The 20,859-nt window shown below is 52.3% G+C and overlaps 3 protein-coding genes and 1 long non-coding RNA gene across 5 annotated transcripts; 1 reads left to right on the forward strand and 3 right to left on the reverse strand.

Moving 5' to 3' along the window:
* Nucleotides 1-103: 103 nt before the first annotated feature.
* Nucleotides 104-864, reverse strand: CCL27 (C-C motif chemokine ligand 27). The gene is given in 4 exon segments (XM_068552593.1): nt 104-150; nt 153-250; nt 444-579; nt 720-864. Coding segments are annotated over 4 exon segments (348 nt in total). The 5' UTR covers nt 787-864.
* A 2,975-nt stretch (nt 865-3,839) lies between these two features.
* On the reverse strand, nt 3,840-4,878 carry LOC137770142 (uncharacterized). Its single transcript, XM_068552595.1, has 4 exons — nt 4,816-4,878; nt 4,451-4,518; nt 4,131-4,190; nt 3,840-4,002 (listed from the first exon to the last, which is right to left on the reverse strand). Exons 2-4 carry the CDS (start codon nt 4,495-4,497, stop codon nt 3,846-3,848), a joined length of 264 nt encoding a protein of 87 aa, XP_068408696.1. The 5' UTR covers nt 4,498-4,518; nt 4,816-4,878; the 3' UTR covers nt 3,840-3,845.
* On the forward strand, nt 4,473-16,139 carry LOC137770143 (uncharacterized). The gene is made up of 3 exons (XR_011075130.1): nt 4,473-4,604; nt 14,632-14,744; nt 16,056-16,139. It is a non-coding gene; the product is annotated as an uncharacterized lncRNA (long non-coding RNA).
* A 3,033-nt stretch (nt 16,140-19,172) lies between these two features.
* Nucleotides 19,173-20,526, reverse strand: CCL19 (C-C motif chemokine ligand 19). 2 transcript variants are annotated; one of them, XM_068553515.1, is made up of 3 exons: nt 20,368-20,526; nt 19,559-19,685; nt 19,173-19,332 (listed from the first exon to the last, which is right to left on the reverse strand). In XM_068553515.1, the coding sequence occupies exons 1-3, from the start codon at nt 20,426-20,428 to the stop codon at nt 19,173-19,175; spliced, it is 348 nt and encodes a 115-aa protein (XP_068409616.1). In that variant the 5' UTR covers nt 20,429-20,526. The 2 variants fall into 2 exon arrangements, with proteins under 2 accessions (XP_068409616.1, XP_068409617.1); XM_068553516.1 differs by having other exon boundaries at nt 19,559-19,691.
* Between the last annotated feature and the right edge of the window lie 333 nt (nt 20,527-20,859).

Consider the following 20,859-nt stretch of genomic DNA (forward strand, 5'->3'; position numbering starts at 1 on the left):
GTTGACATGTCTCACAGCTCCAGATTCGGGACTCACAGGAGAACACACAGAACTTGGAGACCACAGTCAGAGACTATTGGGTGATGCTGCTTTATTATTTTGGCTACTGGGGGCCCCGGCCCATTTTCCCTATCATCTCCAAACTCAGTTGGGCAGAGTCCGCTGGAGCCTCTTCCCTTGGCAGTCAAACCACCGAGTCAGGCTGAGGTTCTGGGGGTGGATGCAGACGCTGCGTCAAGACAGGTGAAACCTGGGAAAGGAAAGGTCCAAAGCCATGGTCATAGCTTGGAGATGAGGGTAAGGCCCAGGGGTTAGAGGCAAAGGCCAGATGAAAACCCGAGTTGGCATCAGAATTAGCAGTTGGGGCGGGGTTGAGATCAGCATCAGGGGTTGGGACTGAGGTCAGAGTCAGCGGTCAAATCAGGGGCAGAGTCAAAGCTCACACGAAGGCCTGGAGGTGACAGTCCCCATCAGCTTCCTGAAATTCCACTCGGATGACATTCCTCAGTAGTTTGCTTGAGAGTGGCTGTCAGTAGAACTGAGTACAGCATGATGTAGTGCTGGGTACCAGTGGCAATGCTAGGGGACAACAGGACCATGTGTTCAGAGGGCTTCTGACCCTAAGCTCCATCAGACAGCTGGAGGCTGGGCTTCCTGGGCCCCTTTCCCTCCATCCCATTCACCCAGACCCCTGGCCTCCTAGACCCCCAAACACTCACCTCCTCCAGGGTCTGGGCTTAGCAACAGTAGCAGCAGGAGGCTGCTGGTGGGTGAGGGCCCCTTCATGATGCTCAGCCTGGATACTTCCTTCTTTCTCCACCTCCTTCCCTACCTTTTATCTGGGTGCCTTTTACCTGGGGCACCAGGTGAGTCAGCGGCAGGTGAAGATGTATTGCTCATCCTGTGACACTCCTGGGCCCTAATTACCAGAGACCCCTGTGCCACAGACCCCTTCCTCTTTTAGGACTGTAATTTCCCATGGGCTCCTAAATCCTGGGCAGAGAAGCTGGGGAGGGGGGTTGTGCATGTGGGGACTGATGGTACAGTAACTGAGTAAGGGCGGCCAAGGATCCACAGTGGCATCCAATGATGGACATTCACACTCACATACTCATAGTTACACATTCACAGTCACACCTCACTCGATCAACCTCACATGGTCAGACAACCCCGGATGGAATCATACAGTCCCAGTTATACTCAAAGTTCTACTCCCAAACGGTTGTGTTTTCACAATCGTCCAACCACACAGTCACACTAGCACACCCAAATTCTGACGGGGGAGTTGTGGGTGGGCTGGGAGCAGATGGCAGGCCAGCACCAACTTGCCTTCATTTCCCCCTGCCCGCTTCCTGCCCTAGCCTGCTTGTCTTATCAGGAAAAATTGATGGGAATGGCTCCCTAAAGCAGGCCCTTCTGACTGAGGAGGAGTCTTGCCTGGGCCAGTCACATTCAAAGTGAGAAGCTGGGAGAAGGCCCTTTTTGGTGGTAATGGGTTGCCTTGGGGATACTGAGGTGTGGGTTGCTTTCCCCAGGAAGATGAGATAGGGAGGAAGGATGGGGTGGACAAGGAGGGCAGATGAGGGAAGATAAAAGTTCTTTGGTGCCAGGTTGCTGCTGTCCAACAGGTAAGAGACCCAAGAAATCTTACGTTCCTGTTTTTGCCTAGTCCTGTCCCAGACATGCCAGCCTCTTACCAGCAGGGGCCTGGGGTTTCCAGCCCCTGGCTTATTGAGACATCAGATTCAAGAGCTCAGTTACCTCTCCTTTGTTCTATTCAAATGCCAGTTTCTCTCTATTGTGGGCCTGGAAGAAACCCCCCCTCCTCAACCCCTACACCCTCTGCATCCCATCCTCTTGCTAAAGCCCCAGCCTCCCTTTACCTTCCTGTCCCTTCTTTTTAAATCCTATATCCAGCCCTCACCCCCTCTTCCCCTAGCCACCCACCTCCCCACCCAATGCAAAACTATTCCTCATCTTCCTCCTCCTTTCCTTTCCAGGAAGCTGGGGACAGCCTAGGGTGGGGGCAAGCTGCTAAGTTTAGTGCCCCTGGCACCCTGAAGAATTTCCCACTCCTGGTCTGGAGATTTGAACCCTCCTGTCCTGCTCTATATCTTAAACATAAACTGATCATCACCCAGTAATCCAGCCCTTATCTGGTTGTTGCAGGGGTGCCTTCTGCAGCCTTCTGCTCTGTCACCAGCTACCCTCTATGGGGCAGGCCTACTCTTGGGACGGGGACTCACACCTCCCTGGGCATCTTTCTGCTGCAGGGCAGGCTGCAACAATCAGGAGTGACCATAAGCTCGGAGAGTAGGGACTAATCCCCCTCCCAGGCTGAACGACTCGAGCTTCTCCTCCCACTCCTGTCCAGGGTAAGGCTTGGGGTGGGGGGGGGGTCCTTCCCTGGAGTTTGTCTTATGGATACTCAGGGAATCTGAGTATCCTGAGGGATTCTGAGGTGTAGGCCCAGGGCTGGACACGGTACTCTTTTGTCAGGGTTCTCGATGTAGACATTGTGAGGGAATGCCTCAAGAGCCTGGGTCCACTCTTGAAGGTGGCCACAACCCAGAGGTCACTCATCTTGAATTTCTAGTACCAGAGGCCTTAGGGTCTCTCACCCACCCTCCAGTCTGGACTTGTACCCCAGAGCTCGGGTGCACCCACTGAGGCACCATCATCTTGTTACAAATCTTCAGCTGGCTGGCTGTCACACACTTCGGAGTCTTTCCTGGACCAGTCAATCCAGAGGCCTGGGAAGGAAGAAACAAATTCCTCCAGGTATGCACCCATCTCTCCCCTTTGGCTTCTCCAAAGATAGGGCCAAGTCTTTTTCCCAGCTACAACCCGCTATGGCAGGGTCAGCACCAGGCTGGAAGTTAGCTCTGACCCCACCCACAAACTGGGCTGTCCCTTTAACTTAATTCTGTGGTGCCCTCCCTGGTGCTGGGGCCAGTCCCTAACTGAAAGCAGGTCTACTAGGAGTCCCTGACCCTTCATCACTTCAGGAGCTAGTGGGTTTCAGCCCAACTCGGTGACAAGACAGAAAGGAAAGGTAGGGAGCAGTGGCCCTTGGGTTCTCCTAGGGAGGTTACACTTCGGGGGGCTGATGCCAAGTATCTATGTACCTTTTTTTTTTTTTTTTTTGGCTGCGCCGCGCGGCATGCGGGATCTTAATTCCCCAACCGGGGATCGAACCCCTGCCCCCTGCAGTGGGAGCATGGAGTCTTATCCACTGGACCATCAGGGAAGTCCCTGATGCCAAGTATCTTTAAACTTGGGATCCAACTGGAGGAGCCAGAAGCTGGGGTGTTAACTGTAGGAAAGACCTCCAACAGTTCTAAGTCATTCCCCTATGGCAGGCCGAGGGTGGCAGCTTCTAGGAATCTTTCCCTCCTCTCACAGCCTACTTCCTACAACTATGCGCTTAAAATATTTTAGATCCACTCCCAGGAGGAGAAGATTCTTCAGGCACCTGGCAAAGTCCTGTCTAGGAGGAAGGTGGCAGCAGAGAGCTGGGATTGTGAGGATTTATGGATGTGGGGACAAGGCTGGGAGGAAGATAAAGCCAGGATTATTTAGCTCCCTCCATACAGGCCACTCACAGAGATGAGTGTGTGTGTGGTGGGGCGGGGGGCTTAGGTGGTGGAAGGCAATCACTGGTAGTAAGGGGAGGCCTGACTCTGATGAGGGGCCCTTACGAATAATGGGAGCCTGGACACGGACGGACACCCTATCAGGGAGAGAGGCCCTGTCAATACGGAAACAGCCGGCGTGGAGAGGGGCTCCCAGCCCGAATGGCGGCAGCGGCGGCAGAATCAGGAGGGCAGGACGGTGGCTTCGGTTTAAATCTTTAATGCACCGGCTGGCTGGGCAGTGGCAGCGGGGGTGCGGCGGGGGAGGCTGCGACCGGAGCGCTGGGGAGCAGTGCCCAGTCCGCTTGACAGACAGCTCATCAGGCCCCGCAGAGGCTCCAGCTTCTGCTCCCGAGGGTGCGCTGAGCTGTGGGGCGACCCGACACAGGCATGAGGCGAGGCGGGGCGGGGGCTCCCGACTTCGCCGCGATCGGTTCTCGCGGACTGAGCCTCGTCCATGCCCCGGGCGGGTCCGCGGTATCGCAGCCCCCTCACCTCCGCTCCCTCCGCCACATGCGCAGCCAGGGGAAAAAGTAGAAACAGCCCCAGTAGATCCTGCAAAGAGAAGGCAGAGCCGGGCGGGGCGGGGCGGGGCTGACCCCACCGACTCCGCCCCTTGGACGCCTCGCCCCTCTCGTGGAAGGCTCCGCCCCGCCTTTTAGAGGCGGTTCCTCCAGCCCACGCCCCCTAAGAGGCCCCACCCCTCCCGCTTCTCCCGCTTCTCCCGCCCCCAGAGAACTCGCGCCCTCCCCGCCCCTCCCCCACCACCCCGGAGCGGCTAGGTTCCTCCTCCGCAGAACCCCGCCTCCACTCACTCCTCCTCAGCCTCCAGCGCCACCTCGTATCTCCTCAATCCAGACATGTCCTGGGTTCCGAACGTCTCCTGGGGAGCGGCATGATTGGATCAAGGTTTCCCCAATCCCGGTTCCCTTCTCTGTCATTCTCTGGACCAGTCTGACTTGTTCTCGGGTAATATGAGACAGGTGCCCCCGGGAAGACTCAATTGCCACATCGGGACAGGGTTGGATTGAATATTTGGGAGGCACTAGACGTTAAGGGATTGGGAGATCGGGCACCTCGGGGGCATGGGGCATTTAGGGGGTTAGAGCCAAAGGCCTTCGAGGTCATGGGGCTGGGATATTTGGGGCCCCGGGTGAGGATTTTCGGGGATTGGGGTCACCTGGAGGGGGGCTGAGGGGTCGGCGCAGCCTAAACGCCCACCCTCCCTGGCTCCACCCCGGAAACAGACCGGTACGTTACGTCACAGGGACACCGTCACGCGCTAGGGGTGGGGCTTACCTATTACCCGGAAGGGGCGGAGCCAGGGCATTTCTTCAGAGGAGGCGTAGTCCAGAAGGTGGAGCAAGAGCCTATCAATAAAGGGGTGGAGTCAGGGTTTATTACTAAGAGGCAGGGCACGGACCCTCTTTTATAAGGGTGGAGTCAGATTTCGGAGCTCCACCCTGGGAAGAGGGAGTCCTCAGCACCAGGCAGCAAGAAAAGAGCTTTGGGACTCTGTCTAGTACTGTTTTGCCAATTCCCTCTCCTCTCTGTCTTCTTGGCTTCTGCTCTGACAATTGCCTTTCTTGTCTGCCCCATTCTATTATGATTCTGGGCAGAGGAGGAATAGGGCTCCAGAGAGGGCCCAGTTTAGACAGGCCAGGCTATGGGAATACTTGTTGGCTGAGTGGCCTTGGTCAAGTCACTTCATGGTTAGAGGGTCACAGCCCTTCCTCTCTGAGCTGAGACCTCCTTTCATGTGATTTTTGTTCCTGCAGTCACTAATCAACAAATATTTATCGAGTGACTACTATGTGCCGGGTGATGTGCTTGGGCATGAGGATACAGCAGAGAAGACAGGCACAGATTCTGCCCTCAGAGAGCTTGTCATCTGGGTTGGAGGGGGAGGGGAATCAAAAGAGATAATAAGATCACTACAATAGACGAAGCTGACTGGCTGGGGGCAGTAGAGGGTGCTTTGGTAAAGCCAAGAAAGAGCAACTAACCCAGTGTGGGAGGTTGGAAATAGCTGCCCTGTTTGGTCTGGGGAGGGGGGAAGGGAGCCTTGTGGCTGGACGGTATGGGAGAGAATGACCAGAAATGAGTGAAGTAAAAGTTCCCTCAGGCTGAAGTGTGGAGAATAGATTCACCTATCCTCTTCCCACCATCCCACAACTCTTTTCCCCTCTCATACCTATCTTCCCCTGCCTGGGCTACATACAGACAGGTGACAGACAGATCCATGGATGCCAGTGGGAAGCATTGCAGTCTGGGCATGGAGAAGCTGTGCTTCCACCGCACTCACCCTCACTTACACTCACACTCACAGTGACACTCCTGCCCTGCTGCAGCTGGGTCAAGTCTGGTGCACGGGAGCAGGAGGCCTGGTCCCCAGGGCTTCAGTAATTCACATCCCTTCACTCAGATGCAGGGCTCTGTCTGTTGTATACTAAAGAATTTGGCTTTTGCCCCTGTTCCTGAGAGGGAGACTCTAAATCTTTGGAATATCTCAAGTAATACGAGTGTCTTTGTTATCTATGAGCCTCTTGGGTCACACCTGAGTTGATGCTAAATGAGGTGACTTGGGATGAGGCCTGGTCAGCAGAAAGACCAACCATATCATTGCAGAATTGGGGCTTTGAGCCAATCCGTCAGAGGAGATCGAGTCATGTTGCCAACAATTCATTCATGCCTATGTATGACATCTCAGTAAAAACTCTGGACACCAAAGTTCATGGAACTTCCTGGTTGGTGAACACATTGATGTACTGGGAGGGTGACATGCCCTTTGTGTCTCCATGGGGAGAGAGCATGGGAGCTCTGTGCTGAGACTCTCCTTGTGTGTCTTTTCATTTGGATGTTCCTGATACGTATACTTTATAAAAAACTAGTTGTCAGTATAGCACTTCTGAGTTCTGTGAGTCATTCTAGTGAGCTATTGGACCTGAGGGGGGTTTGAAGACCTCTGGACTTGTAACTAGTTAGGCTGAAATGCAGGTGACCTGGGGACCCCACTTGTGACTGGCATCTCAAGTGGGGGCAGGCTTGTTGGGACTGTGCCCTTAAACCTGTGGAGTCTAACACTAGCTCTGGGTAGTTAGTGTCTGAATTGAATCGCAGTACATGAGTTGGTAGCAGAATACCTTTCCACTGAGTGCACTCCCCACTGTCTCCATCTATCTGGAACCTTTTTTCCCTTTCATAACTCCTTAGTAGCCTCCCTGTCCCCATTTCCCACTCTTTGTCTTTAGTTCTGAGAACTCAGCACTCAACATTTTGAACAAGGGAAGGGGGTTGCATTGTCCCTGTTAGGGGAAGGTTTGCAGTGTCGTCCCCTTGAAGGCATTTGAACATCAGTTTTAAGACTAGGGGTCAGAGCTTGGTTCAATTAGAGGTCAGAGCAAGGTGGGGGGGGGCTCCCTCTTTCCCAGGTTTCTCCTTACTCCCACCTCTTCTCTGTGGTCCTAAGACTACTGGAGTGGGAAAGATGGGACCCAGCTGGTCCCCCAGATTCCCTGAGGACAATCACAAGTAGCAGGGTAAGGCTGGAGAAGATCTCCTCCCAGGTCTCCCTAGGCCTATCACAGTGACTACACATCCATCATCTGAGACCTACTCCTCTCTTGGACAAGCAGGGCTAAAGGGAAAGTTCTTTGGAAGCAGGTCCAGCTCCCATATCTCACATCTCAGGACTCTAGGGCTTCACCCTTCTGGCCCAGCCATTACTGTCCCTCTCCCCCATTATTTTCCTATGCCCCGAACTGAGTCAGAGAAGTATCGATAGCATGAGGGGAACCTGGCTTAGAACACCCCCTTCTGCCATGCCTTCCCTATCCTGGGAATTGAGAGGGGATTTCTGAGGAGAGGGGCTGGTTAGCTCACAGGGACACAAGGAAACTAGAGATGAGGGAGGGGAGCAAGTGTTTCCCCCACCTGATGAGAGGGACCCAAGAGACAGAGACCAGAGGAGGAGACCTCTCAGGAGACACCAATTGTGGAGTGCTATTCTGTTTCCCATTCGCAGCCCTAGAGCATATGATGTGACAAACTTAACTGTGAGCCCTTTTTTGTCTGCTTTATCTTTCCATCATCCATCCATCCATTTATCAATTGATCGATCCGTCCATCCATGTGTCCATATGTCTCCCCATCTTTGTCTCTTCATCGGTCCATTCTCCCATCTTGCCTTTCATCTATCTTTTCACATCTTCCTCTTCATTTATTCATCTGTATGTTTAACCATTAGCTGTCTATTTAATGCATCCATTCATCTATTTATCAGTTATGGTAATAATGAACATTTGTTGATACTTAAGTGCCATGCACCATGCTAAATGCTCTAAAATCATTTTCTCATGACAAATCTATGAAGTAGAATGCTGTGAGTGATGTTTTTGTTCATGCAGACACTTTTTTATACTCCCTTTTCTGGTTCCTTTAGGGAATTTCTCTCTCACTTCATGTGGTCTTGGTGGCTGTGTTCACCATAGTGATCTGATCAAAGTACTCCATTCCCTGGCCACTGTAATATATTGAAGAACTGAGTATGTGTCACAAGCACAGTTCAAAGCTTTTCATGAGCTTTGATGTTAGGAGAAAGAGGCCTTCTGTTTTGGATCACTCACTATACAAATGTGGACTTGAGGCTTCCAGTGGCCATATTTTCTGCTGCTAGAAGATCACCTGTCTATAACAGGAATGAGGCCTCCACATAAAAAGAATTAAGGAGAAGTCAAGTTAAAAGATGGAGATAACATCATTTGAATCCCTGGGTCCAACCAGTGCTGAAGTAGACCAAATCTTAATCTAGTTATGTGATATGACAAATTTAACTTTTTGCTTAAGCTACTTTAAGTTGGGTTTTTGTCATTCGCAATAGAAAGAGCCCTAGATAATGATCATTGTATTATTATCCCCATTTTACAGATGAGAAAACTAAGATCCAGAAAGATTAATTTACCCAATGTTTCACCGCTTATAAATGGCAGAACATTGGTACATATTTGGAGCAAAACTCTGATATACTACCCATATATGTCTGTCCATCTGTTGGTTCAATCCATCTATCTATCCATCCATCCCAGTTATTTATTTATCTGACCATCCTTCAATGCTAAGACACCAAAGGCAATAAGACTTGCCAACTCCAGTTTGAGGCTGGGTTTGGATCAGAGGTTAGCAAACATTTTTGTTAAAGGTTCAGCTAATAAATAAGGTTTTGCAGGCCGTACTGTCTCTGTAGTCACTTCTCAGCTTTGCTGTTGTAGCCCCAAAGCAGCCATAGACAACATGTAAATGAACAGGCATGGCTATATTCCAATAAAGTTTTATTTACAAAAACAGGCAGCAGGCTGGCTGGGCCATAGTTCGCCAATCACTGATCTGGATCAGTGGGGAAGACACATACGTTCTGTCATTGTTGGGAACATGAGTAGGGAATGGAAACGTATATTCCTTGCATTTGCCATTCCTAATGTAGTGGAAACAACAGGGTTTTTGTACTCAAACTCTTGTATTTGAATCTGGTTTTAGAACCCTGGACAGTCGAGGGAACGGGATCTGTAAAATGGAAATAATATGTATCTTGTGAGGTAGTCCATGTGCCTGACTCACAGTGGGTGGGCGTTCAGTGGTAGTTAGGTTCATCCCCTTTTCTCATTCATCACCTCCCGTATATTACCAGCATCAGGAGGCCTCTCTCTTTTTAGGGTGTCCTGGGTTGCAGTGAGGATAGTTCAATCTGGCTTGAACTCAGGAGTTCAGGAGCCCAACTTCTAAGAATGCGCTTTCATACAAGTTATATAGATTAAGCTCTTGCAAACTCCAAATTTCTCTTTTTAGTAGCTCTACCCTAACTCTTGTCCGTACTGTTCCACAACTGTAACCACTCCAGTGCCCAGCAAAACAAAAGGCTCTCTAGTCAACAGGCCCCATTAGACTGAGAGGCAGTTTAGGTACCTTCTTTTATTAAGTCCACCATTCAGGATATTACCCTGATCCCCAGGTGGCTTTTTAACCTATTTCTTCCAAACAAATACTGTTCTCTAGGAGGAAAGATTGTGTCCATGTGTGTCTTTGTGTCTGTGTGCTCATGACGGTGTGTGTGTAATTGTGTATGTGTGTCTATATGTTCCCTTGTGTCCATACTGTGATTATATGCTTAAATGTCTGTGGTGTGTCCTTGGTATATGTGAGTGATTGGCTGTGTGATTGATTATATGCCTGTGTATGTGTGTGTGGGTATGGACGTATGTATGTGGGTAAGGGTGTCCCCACTTTTGTGTTTGTGTGTATATGTGTGTTCTGTTTAATCCATCACATTGTGGCTCTCAACCTCACAAGGCCTGCAGGGGGCATCCAGTGCATAGGGAAAGGGGATGCGAGGCTCCCGGCCTGTGCTCCAACCTCATGGGGCCTGCAGAGGGCATCTAGTGTCTAGAGAAAAATGGGTTGTGTGGCCTGTGGAAGTGGGGCTCTGGTCTGAGGAGCCTGGGCTCTCTTATTCCAGAAAGGAGCTGGAAATGAGCTGGAAATGAGCAAGAAGCCTGATGACTCAGCTTCTGAAAGTCCCTGATCCTAGGAGGGGGTCTGCTTCACCCCGCAAATCCTTCTCCAAACCCTCTGTCCATATCCAGAGGGTCCCGGCCCAGCCTGCAGGGCAGAGCTTGTCCCTTTAGTCCGAGTGTGGGTAGGATATTGCACAGCACTTCTGGAGGTGACTGGACATCAGGATGGGGGGAAGTCTTGAGCAACAGTACACCCTCCTTCTCTGCCTCCTGCCCTCAGCAGCTTGAAGGACTGCCTCAGCTACTGCCAGGATTTCCTGAACACCCCCTCTCCTTCATTTTCTGCAGTTTGGGCCGCTCTGGGCCCCAGGGTTTCTGAGCCTGGACTGAGCTTTCTCAGGAGACGTGCAGGAAACGAGGGCCTCTGAAACCAAGCAGAAGGTGACCTGTGTCGCTGGTGATGAGCCTGGGGGGTAGGGGGGCCAGAGGGAAGGCAAGGGAGGCTACATGTAACAGGGAGCTCTGCAGAGCCTTGAGGATGGGTGAGGCAGGAGGTAGGACATTCCAGGGGGAATGAACAGCAAGCACAGAGTCTCAGGAGGGACAGGGCTTTGTGATTAATCCTGATGTGGGTGAGGCAGCGGAAGGCAAGTGGTGTGAGAGGCTATGTATGTGGGGGTAATCCCTGGGGTACTTGGGGCACCTCCTGGTGATGCCATGCTCAGTGGTCAAAGTTCATGGAAGACCCCTGTAACCTTAATCAGGCAGGACCATCAGGGACCAGTATTCCCTGGGCGTGAAGGTTTGGGTCCCTTAGCAGGCATAGAATGTCAACCAGCTGAAGTGCCAGTTGGAGGTAAAGGGAATGAATCATAGAGGCAGTGTGGCAAACAGAATTTAAGATTCCTCCCTCATGGTGTGCACGTCCTGTTTAATCTCCTCGCTTTGAGGGGATCCCCTTGGCCTGTGAATATGATGGGATATCAGTGATGTGGTTAGATTATGCTATATGGCAAAAATGAAGGGGCTTTGCAGATGTAATTAAGGACTCAAAATCAGTTGACTTTGAGTTAGTCAAAAGGGAGATTACCCTGGGTGGGCCTGACCTAATCAGGTGAGCCCTTTAAAAAAGTGTCTAGGGCTAAGAAAAAGCAGCAGCAGATGCTCTCATGTTGCCCTTGGAGAAGCAAACTGCCATGTTGTGAAGAGGGCCATGGAGCAGGGAGTTGCAGGCAGCTCTAGGAACTCAGGGCTTCAGTCCTAAAACCACAACTGTCAACACCCAGTGAATTTGAAAGAGGACTCAGAGCCTGAGATGAGATGGCAGCCTGGCTGACACCTGAGATCAGCCTGGTGAGGCCCTGAGCAGAGGACCCAGTTAACCTGTACCCAGACTGTTGACCCACAGAAACTGTGAGATAATAAATTTGGATTGTTCGAAGCTGCTGAATTTGTGGTGATTTGTTACACAACAATAGAAAACTAATATAAGAAAGAAGTAATAAATTCTAGTTAAGCCCCAGGACTAGTTTCAGAACTACTGACTACAGCTTTTATTCATATTTCCTTCCTGGCTCTGAAATGTCTCCATTTCTTTAACTGACTCTTCTTTTCTTTCATCCTCCTTTATTCCATTCTTGAATATAAGTTGTTGTGGAAATATTGCTACTACTCACCAAGATTCTGGTTTGCTTCTCCTCCTGGCAGTTGCTCCCTTGTAGTTAGGCATGGAGGTATGACCCACTTCGGCCAATGAAGTGCGTGCAGAAATGGCATGTGCCATTTGTGGATAGAAGCATTTAAGGAAGGGTTCCCCTTGCTGTCTTGCCTGGCTGGAGTCATCATGGAAACATGTGTTGAGATGAAAGAACATGCCAAGAGATCAAAGCAGCCTGGAATGTTGAGCCACCACATGGAGTACAGCTGTGCTAGAGATCGCCTAGACCCACAGCAGCCTTGGTATGTGTGCAGCATAGAATTTTGTTGTGTTCAGCCACTCAGATTTAGGCGTCATTTGTTATTGCAGCATCACCCAACCTGTCCTGACCAATCAGGTGTGCTGCTGGTGGTCACCAGGTGTTGTAGAATAGAGAGACGAGATTACAGCAAAACTAGAGGAGGAATGGATGTCATTCTGAGTTCTTGGATTTAGATTTGGCCTTTGCTATGGGCTGAACTGTGTCCCCTAGAATTCATATGTTGAAGCCCTAACCCTCAATGTGACTGTATCTAGAGATAGGGTATTTAGGAAGTAATTTAGGTTAAATGAGATCATAAGGGTAGGGCTCTAGTCTTATAGGACTGTGGCCTTCAAAGAAGAGGAAGAGAGAGAGAGATCTCTGCCATGTGAGGACCTAGTAAGAAGGTGGTCATCTACATGCCAGGAAGAGAGCTCTCAATAGAAACCTACCATGCTGGCACCTTGACGTTGAACTTCTAACCTCCAGAACTGTGAGAAAATAAATTTCTGTTGTTTAAGCCACTCAGTCCATGGTATTTTAATATGGCAGCCCAAGCTAAGACAGGTGTGGTAATTGCTAAGGCTCTGAAGAGTCTCTCTTTGGGGAGCAGTGAATCTTTTTGGTTGTATAAACAAAAGTGATCTTATGTTAGGTGATACCCTTAAAATATTAAGTCTGGGGTTTGGGAAGAAGGATGCATGTGATGTTGGACAGCCGTAGGGTGGACTATCAAGGTATTTATCTTTTTTTTCACTGCCCACAATCTTAACCCCTTTCTGTGTTTGAGGAATTTCCTATTATATTAGTCTTACCAGTAGATCTTGCCTTCCATTGTAGAATCCCCAAAGGATTACATTCAGCTCCCTGAATCCCAAGAAAATATCTGTCTTGCTTGCTATTGTACCATGAGCACCCAGAACAGTGCCTGGTGTGAATAACTATTTCTAGGTTCCAGACAGTGATGTAGCATCACTTTAGACACAAGGGTTTGCCAGGGCTGGGACTCTATGTCATGGCGGCCCTAAGGCCACTGGGGACCCTATGTTAACAGATGCTCTGACACTTAGGGCTGCCATGCCAAGAGGTGCCATTTACATAGACTACATGGAAAATGGTGTTCCTGGAGTGGTGCATCACTGCTGTCCTGCCTGACAGGCTTGGGTGTTCCTGACAGTCATAGGATTTCCCAAGAGGAATGGTGGCCTGATAGTAATGGGGGGACCTTGACATGAATGGGGCTCCTGTCAGCAGTGGGGACACCAATAGGTGTAGGGATGTCCTGCCAGGATTCCTGAATTGATGGGGAGCTTTACAGTGTTGGGTCCCTGGTAGGAAAGGGTGTCTTCCTCTTGGGGGAGGATCCTTGAATTGATGGTCTGACAGGTATGAGGTCGGCAAGGTGATTGAGGTTTTGATGGTAATGAGTCCAGATTTCCAGTGAGTGCAATTCTGAGATCCAGAACTCTGGGGGGTGGGGTGGGGGGGTGCGTCCTGTTGTCTGATAGGGCAGTGTCGAAGCTGCTGGGGTTACAGCCATCCTACTTCGGCCGGGTTGGAGCCCAGGGCAGCTCATGTCTTATGCTTCCCCTCCGGAGCCATGGAAGACTCAAAGGTCCTAGGAATAGAAGTGGGCTGGGAGGTCTGACTCCCCCATCTACTCTGATCCTCAGAGGTTCCACCCCATGCTTGGCCCCTCAGAAGCGGGTCCTTCAGGATCTGATCCCACCCTTGCAGTCCCCAGAAGCTCTGCCCTGCAGGGGCCCCAGCCAGGCTGGCTCAGAGGCCCCCTGAGAGACCCACTCCTTCCAGAAGTCCTGCCCACAGAACCCCTAGTCCTTCCTCTATCCCTACCCTCCAGATCCCAGCCCTGCCCTCCATTCCTCCTTTCCTTTCAACATTACCAGGTCCTAGCCTCTGCTATTCCCCTGGGAATGGAGGTAAGAAGGTGGGCATAGTTGTAGGCTGAGCCCCTTCTCCACTGCTCCACTCCTGGAAAATCTGAGGCCTGAGCAGACCTTGAGAACCTGTGCCCACTTCCTCCTGGAGGCTCTGGGGAAGCAGGCTCCCCTTCTGCTGGAGAGGCCGGCCCAGGAGGCCTCCAAGGGGCATATCTGTGTCTGAGCTCAAGCACTGGGGTCCTGCCTGAGACCTTCAGCTTCTTCTCTTGTTTTTTCCCAGCTCTTCCTAGGAAGCCAAGCCTTTCTACCCCATCTGGACATCCCAGCCCCCAGCCCTCAGCCTAAGTGCTACCCGTCAGGCAGACGGGCTGCAGTCTCAGCTTTGCCACTCACCAGTTGAGTGGACTTGGGAGATCACTCTACCTCTCTGTGCCTCAATTTCCTCATACATAGAATGGGACTAGTGATCCCCACCTCATAGGGTTGTTTGAGGATACAATGATAATGCACATAAACGACTCAGCTTGGAGCCTGGCACATGGTCAGCACCTCAAAGGAACGGTTTTCCCTGTTGTCTGAGGGCCACTTCCTCAGACCTGCACCTGCTGTACTATTTTTCATCTTTATTTAGGAGGTGGATCAACTCAGAGAGGTGGTATGTGTGGTAGCTAAGAGTCAGATTCTGGAGCCCGTCTGCCCAGCCAGGACCCCCAGCTCTGCCACTTTACCGGCCATCCAGCCTGGGTAAGTCATTTAACCTCTGCACCTCAGTTTCCTCAGCTGCAACATAAGAATGATGATAGCACTTAAAGCAGTGCCCAGCACCTAGTAAGCACTAGTGGTGATAGAGCTAGTACTACAGAGCCAAGTCCTCCCACGTGGACAAAGTCTCAGGGGCCATCATGAAAGTTCTCTGACCAGAAAAGTGCCTGTTTCTTCTGACAGAGGGCCTCTTGGAGGAAACTCCCCACTTGGGAGTCCTGCTCCCTTGTGAAGCTCTTATTCCCAAGGTTTTCTGGCTGTTTCTGAGTTTCCCGGAGGCCAGAGAAGGGAGTATGTGGTGGAGGCTTGCTGAGAAATTGGACATGAGATGATGAAAATCTGATCAAAACCGTATGGAGCTGTCTCTGACCAAACACTTAGCCATGTAACCGAGACAGCCCCCACCCCGAGAACTGGATGTGCTCCAGGTGTGAGTGGTGGTGGGGTAATCGTGGGAAAGGGTCATGTTCAATTCCATTTTCTGTTACTCAGATGTGTACTAGGCCTTGTTCTGTGCCAGGCCCTGGGCAGAGCAATGTTGGCAATGGCAGTTCCCTGGGAACTCTATCAGGGAGCCTGTTTTGTTTTTGGGCCGAGAGGCAGGCTTGTGTGATCTCAGTTCCCCGACGAGGGATTGAATTGGGGTCCCGGCAGTGAAAGCGCCAAGTCCTAACCACTGGACCATCAGGGAATTCCCCCGTGGACCGGAAGCTTTTTGTCCACCATAGAGGTGGACAAAAAGGCTGGGAGCTCCCTAAAGTAGGGATGTCAGGTCCCTTTAGGGAGATGTTGGCTGCTGGGACCACAGGACTTCAGGTAGGGGGGTGTCACTCAGCTGCCCGCCTTAAACCTGTAGCAAGTGCCGTGTGCCCGAGAGAGGAAGGTGTCTACTTAGAGGCAGGCAGCAAGGCCCCCATATCCTGGTTAGGGAGCTAGGAGTCCACCCCACCCCTCAGAGAGCGGGCAGCTTCATCACTGTCAGGTAGGCAGGTCCGTCAGAACTTGGACTAAATAAAGACTCAACACTTGTCAGTGAATCATAGTGAAACAGGGCAGGTGTTGGTTAGATGAAATCAGAGTACTGAGAATGTTTAAGCGGATCAGGACAAGTCGCAGATTGCTGGGCTCAGCCCTCCTGTGTCTGGCAGGGAGATAAGGGAAAAAGACCTAGTGTCCGGGAGGGTTGGTGGCTGGGGGTGGGAAAAACAGGGAAGGAGAAAGCCGGGAGGAAAGGCACTGGCCGGAGAAGAGGTGGGGAGGGCTCAGGCTTCTTCGAAATTCTTCACCCTCCAGGCCTCCAGGGTCCAGCAGGGGGCTGTTCCAGCCACTTCACCAGCACCTGGATTATTTTCTTTCTTCCTGAACCTCAGCTTCCCCTTTATTCCCAGAGGGTTGTCCCTGGGGCCCTGGGAAGTGAAGACTTTCCTTTCTTTCTATTTTTTAAATAAATAAATAAATTTATATATTTATTTATTTTTGGCTGCATTGGGTCTTCTTTGCTGCGTGCGGCCTTCCTCTAGTTGTAGCGAGTGGGGGCTACTATTTGAGCGGGGGCTACTCTTCGTTGCGGTGCGAGGGCTTCTCACTGAGGTGGCTTTTCTTTGTTGCGGAGCACGGGCTCTAGGTGTGCGGCCCTCAGTAGTTGTGGCATGCGGACTCAGTAGTTGTGGCTCGTGGATTCAGTAGTTGTGGCATGTGGGCTCAGTAGTTGTGGCACGTGGGCTCAGTAGTTGTGGCATGCAGGCTCAGTAGTTGTGGCGCATAGGCTTAGTTGCTCCGTGGCATGTGGGATCTTCCCGGACCAGGTCTCAAACCTGTGTCCCCTGCATTGGCAGGCAGATCCTTAACCACTGTGCCACCAGGGAAGTCTGAGTGGGGACCTTTCTGAATGTGCATGACTTTGGGGAGACTGTATGAATGCTGGGGAGGGTTAGCCTAAGACCCAAAGATTTAGGAATTAAGTCTTTGTTTGGCGGGACTCTTAAAAATGAAGCTCCCGCATGCCCCACCTGACAAATGGGGGAAGTAAGGTCTTGGAGGGGGCAGTGAGGAAGGGACTTCCTCAGAGTTGCACAGTCAGGGGCAGAAACAGGATTGGGGGATTGGGGACCGGGCATTGAGCTCATGACCTGTTCCTGCATCCCTCCCCCACCCCACCCCTGGGGCAGTGTCAGGGAGGTGGTGTCCAGGTGCCTCTCTCCTGGTGGCACCTCCTCAGGGCTCCCACCCTCACCTTCTCTACTCCACCTGTGTGTTTCCGCAAGCGTCCGGAGGGTGGGTTTGTGTCTGCCTCTGTGGCAGGCTGAACTTTGCTTGGTTTCACCAGGGACCCAGAAGGATTTGAGGAGATGTACCCCCCTCACACCTGTGTTTGTCCTCTGCCTGCTGCGGTGCAAGGCACAGGTCCAAAGAGTGTCCACAGCTGTGACCTCTGGAACTCCATGGTTGGCTGACTTAATGGATGGATGAGTTGGTGGGGGGGTGGGTGGATGGATGTGTGGAGGTCTAATGGATGCAGAGACAGCTAGATGGATGGCTGTATGCATGCATGAATGGATAGGTAATTTCCCCCAGGTAGCGGAGCCAAATTTCCTGGCTATACCAGTTGTTCTTGCAAACTATCCCCATTCCACCCACTCCTGTGACTCCAAGACCTGATTTATCTGAGGTTTTGGACACCTCCTCCTAGGAGCAGAGGTGAGGAAGAAGCTGCCGTGCTCTCAGCTCAGTGAGGAGGGGCTGGCACAACCCCTCACTGCTGCTTCCCTTCCAAGTTTGCCCAAGCCTGCCCAGGCCTGCTTTTGTTACCAGATAAGGTATGTGGTGTAGTGGTGGCCCCTGTTCCCAGGTGGGGATGCTCAGTCTGGTGTACTAGCTGTCACCCCAACCCCAGGGGCACAGACTTGCTGCTCCCAGCTGGACAGGCCCTTAGGGGCCATAGTTGGGCAACCAGACAGCTTTCCCAGAGGACTTCCCGAGCACGAGGAGTTCATTCCTCCCACAGCAGTCTTGTGAGATGTCCCAAGAGTCGAGGGCTTTTGTCTCCCAGAGCTGAGACTCCTTCCCTGTGACTCCTCTGGTCTCAGTGTTGCCTTGGCCCTGGAGCCCATGTGGCTACGAGGTGGTGGGGGTCCCCCCATGCTGAATCTCCCCAGCTCCCTGGCTGTTCCTTTTTCCTTCCTCTCCCACTCTGACCTCTGGCTCCCAGGTCTGTCTGTCAGTATCCCTGAGAAGCATGGCCCCAGGATTGCCACGTGGACCCAGATGGGGCTGGACCTGGTCCAGAGTGACTGGGCGAGAGAAGAGGGCTGGCCTGGAGGTCAGATTCTATATGGACAGATGAGCCCTCACCTCTGGCTGCTGACCCTTTTCTTACATATTTATCTGCTCTCAAGACAAATATTTATTGAGTGACTACCTTGTGCCAAGCAGTGTACTTCATACCAGGGAGACAGTGGAAACCAAAATAGACAAGATCTCTGTTCGGGAAGGCTGACAAACTAGCAATTATAACTCAGCATCTTGAGTGCTGCAAGAGGAGAGGAGCAGAGGGCCCTGGGAGCTTGGGAGGGAGGGAGGCTGCCTAACCCAGCGTGGAGTCAGGGAAGGCTTCCTGGAGGAGGAGTCATCCAGACCCAGATGGGAAGCCAGGCAGGCAGAAGAGAGAGAAGAGTGTTCCAGACTGAGGGAATGGCTTGGGTGGATGGGTTCTTTCCCCCCAGGCAACAGAGTTGGGCCTCCTGGCCCTCCCCCAGCCATGAGAGCTGGTTCCCAAGAGCTCCCTTCCCCGCCCCCAGTGACACCAGATCCCTGAGACACCTGGATGCTTGAACACCTGTCCTGGAGGGCAAAAACACAGAGGCCTGAGAGAGTTCGGGTCATTCAGGGGACGGGCACAGGTTTAGTGTTGCTGAGCCGTGGAGTGTGATAGGGCTGTGAGGAGGCATGAGGTGGGGCCCTGATCATGGGAGCTGATCCTGAGAACACAGCGTATTAGGTGGAGGTTGATGAGGACGTTGCTCGGGCTGCAGGGTGGAAACTAACCCGGCCATTCCACCTCCCCCTTCCTGTCCCAGTCCTCCTGGACAGACAGCAAACAGACAGCAGACAGACGGATTCGTGGGTACCAGCTGGGCTTTATTGGAAACATTGCAGTCTGGGCATGGAGAAGTTGTGCTTCCACCACACTCATCCACACTCACGCTCACACTCACACAGTCACACTCCTGCCCCGCCCCAGCTGGGTCAGGTCTGGTGCAGGGGAGCAGGAGGCCTGGTCCTCCCTTCTGGTCCTTGGTTCCCCAGGGCTTCAGTGATTCACATTCTTTCCCTCAGACACAGGGCTCCCTCTGGGGCTATCATGGGCTACCTACTGTAGCGCTTTCCCTGGGGGAAGAAGGAGAGGCAAGGTCATGGGCTGGGGTCTTGGGCAGGGGCTTGGAGGGAGGAGGCGGGGCTGGGGAGGGCCAGGCTTGCCTTGGCTGAGTTCTTCTGCAGTCTCCGGATGATGCGGCCCACCCAGGGCTGGTCTGGGGGTGCACAGAGCTGGTGACCTCTCAGCGTGGTGAACCTGGAGACAGAGGTCAGAGGTCAGAGAAAATAGAGCCCTGGAACTCAGCTTCCTGGCAGGCCCTGGTGTGAGGGGCAGCGGCTGGGGACCACACCTGGGAACCTGTTTCAGGGGCTTCCTTTCAGAGGTTGGGCTTGGCAGGGAGAAGAGAGATAAGAAGATGGGGTGGGTTTCCCCAGGGGCTGATGGGGGAGGTGAGGTTAGTCAGGCTCGTCCCGCAACTCACACAACGGCAGGCACCCTGCAGCCATTGCTGATGAGCAGGTAGCGATAGGCTCGCACCAGGAATCCAGGGATGGGGCGCTGGGCCACAGACAGGCAGCAGTCTTCAGCGTCGTTGGCATCTCCCAGAGCTGGGGTGGGATTAGTGTCAGGACACAGGGACACTGAGGAGCGGAGGCCACAGCCCTCACTGGTATTAAGGATACCTGTCTGTGTGCGGCAGCAGCTAGACCTGATTGATATTCGCTAAATATATTGAAGCACTTCTAAGCAGTTCGGCAAACGACCGCTGTCCTGAGCCCCACAAATGCCTTCCTGCTGCCCTGATCACCCCAACTTCTCTCCCAAGTCCTTTCAACTTCCCCACAAATGAAGAGTTCACACTGGTTACACTGTCAGTGGGAGGAAGGATGTGGGGTAGGGAACGGGGTGGGGTGGGTAACAGGAGGATGGCATTAGTAGAACTTAGGAGTTGTTAAATTTTTTGACCCTTCTTAGACCAGTGCCTCCCATTCTCTCCACCTTAAGAAAGTATATACTGTTCTCTCCCGCCTGGGAAACTGAGGCAGCAGGAAATAGAGCCTGAAGAGAGGGGGGTAGTCATAGGCCCTGGATACACCAAGAGACAGATACACACTGGAATTCAGGGGCCCAGGTACACCGCCACTCCCAGGCACACACACGGGGCGCAACCCAGGTTCACTGACACATGCAATCCTAACTCACAGAGTCCCTCACGTCCAGCGTCAAGCAGTCTGAGCCCTAGACACCCCTGCTACTTGCCCCCCGCCCGAAGCCTCCCCTCAGCCTTACCAGGGGAGGTCCAGAGAATCAGCAGGCTGAGGGCTAGTAGTGCAGCTGCATGGGATGCCATGGAGGATGAGCGGAGACTGACTGCCAGCAAGCTGTGAGCGTGAGTGAATCTGGGCAGAGTCTGTGTGAAGCCGAGGCCTGGCTGGGAGCGGGTGAGAGTGCTGGGAAGTGCGGGGTGTGAAGGGGTCTGGGAACGTGAGAGTGGATGAAGCTGGAGGAAGCTGCCACTGCCACCCATTTATGGCCCAGAACTTTCACTTTCTCTGCTCAGAAATTCCCCTCCAAGTCCGTTCTGTGGATTCCCCTCTGCCCCCCTCTTTCTGACGGAAATTGACCCTGCCCTCCCTCTTTTCTTCTCTTCTGCTTTCCTTGGCTTCAGCTCTAAGAACCTAAGCAGCCTGCAGTCTGGCCACGAGAAGGGGACCTTGTGCTGTCAGCTCCAGAGAGAGAGTCTACACTGTCACCTCCCTGGTGGCATTTGTGTCATCAGCC

The sequence above is a fragment of the Eschrichtius robustus genome, chromosome 10, assembly GCF_028021215.1.
Source record: "Eschrichtius robustus isolate mEscRob2 chromosome 10, mEscRob2.pri, whole genome shotgun sequence".
Classification (NCBI taxonomy): Eukaryota; Metazoa; Chordata; class Mammalia; order Artiodactyla; family Eschrichtiidae; genus Eschrichtius; species Eschrichtius robustus.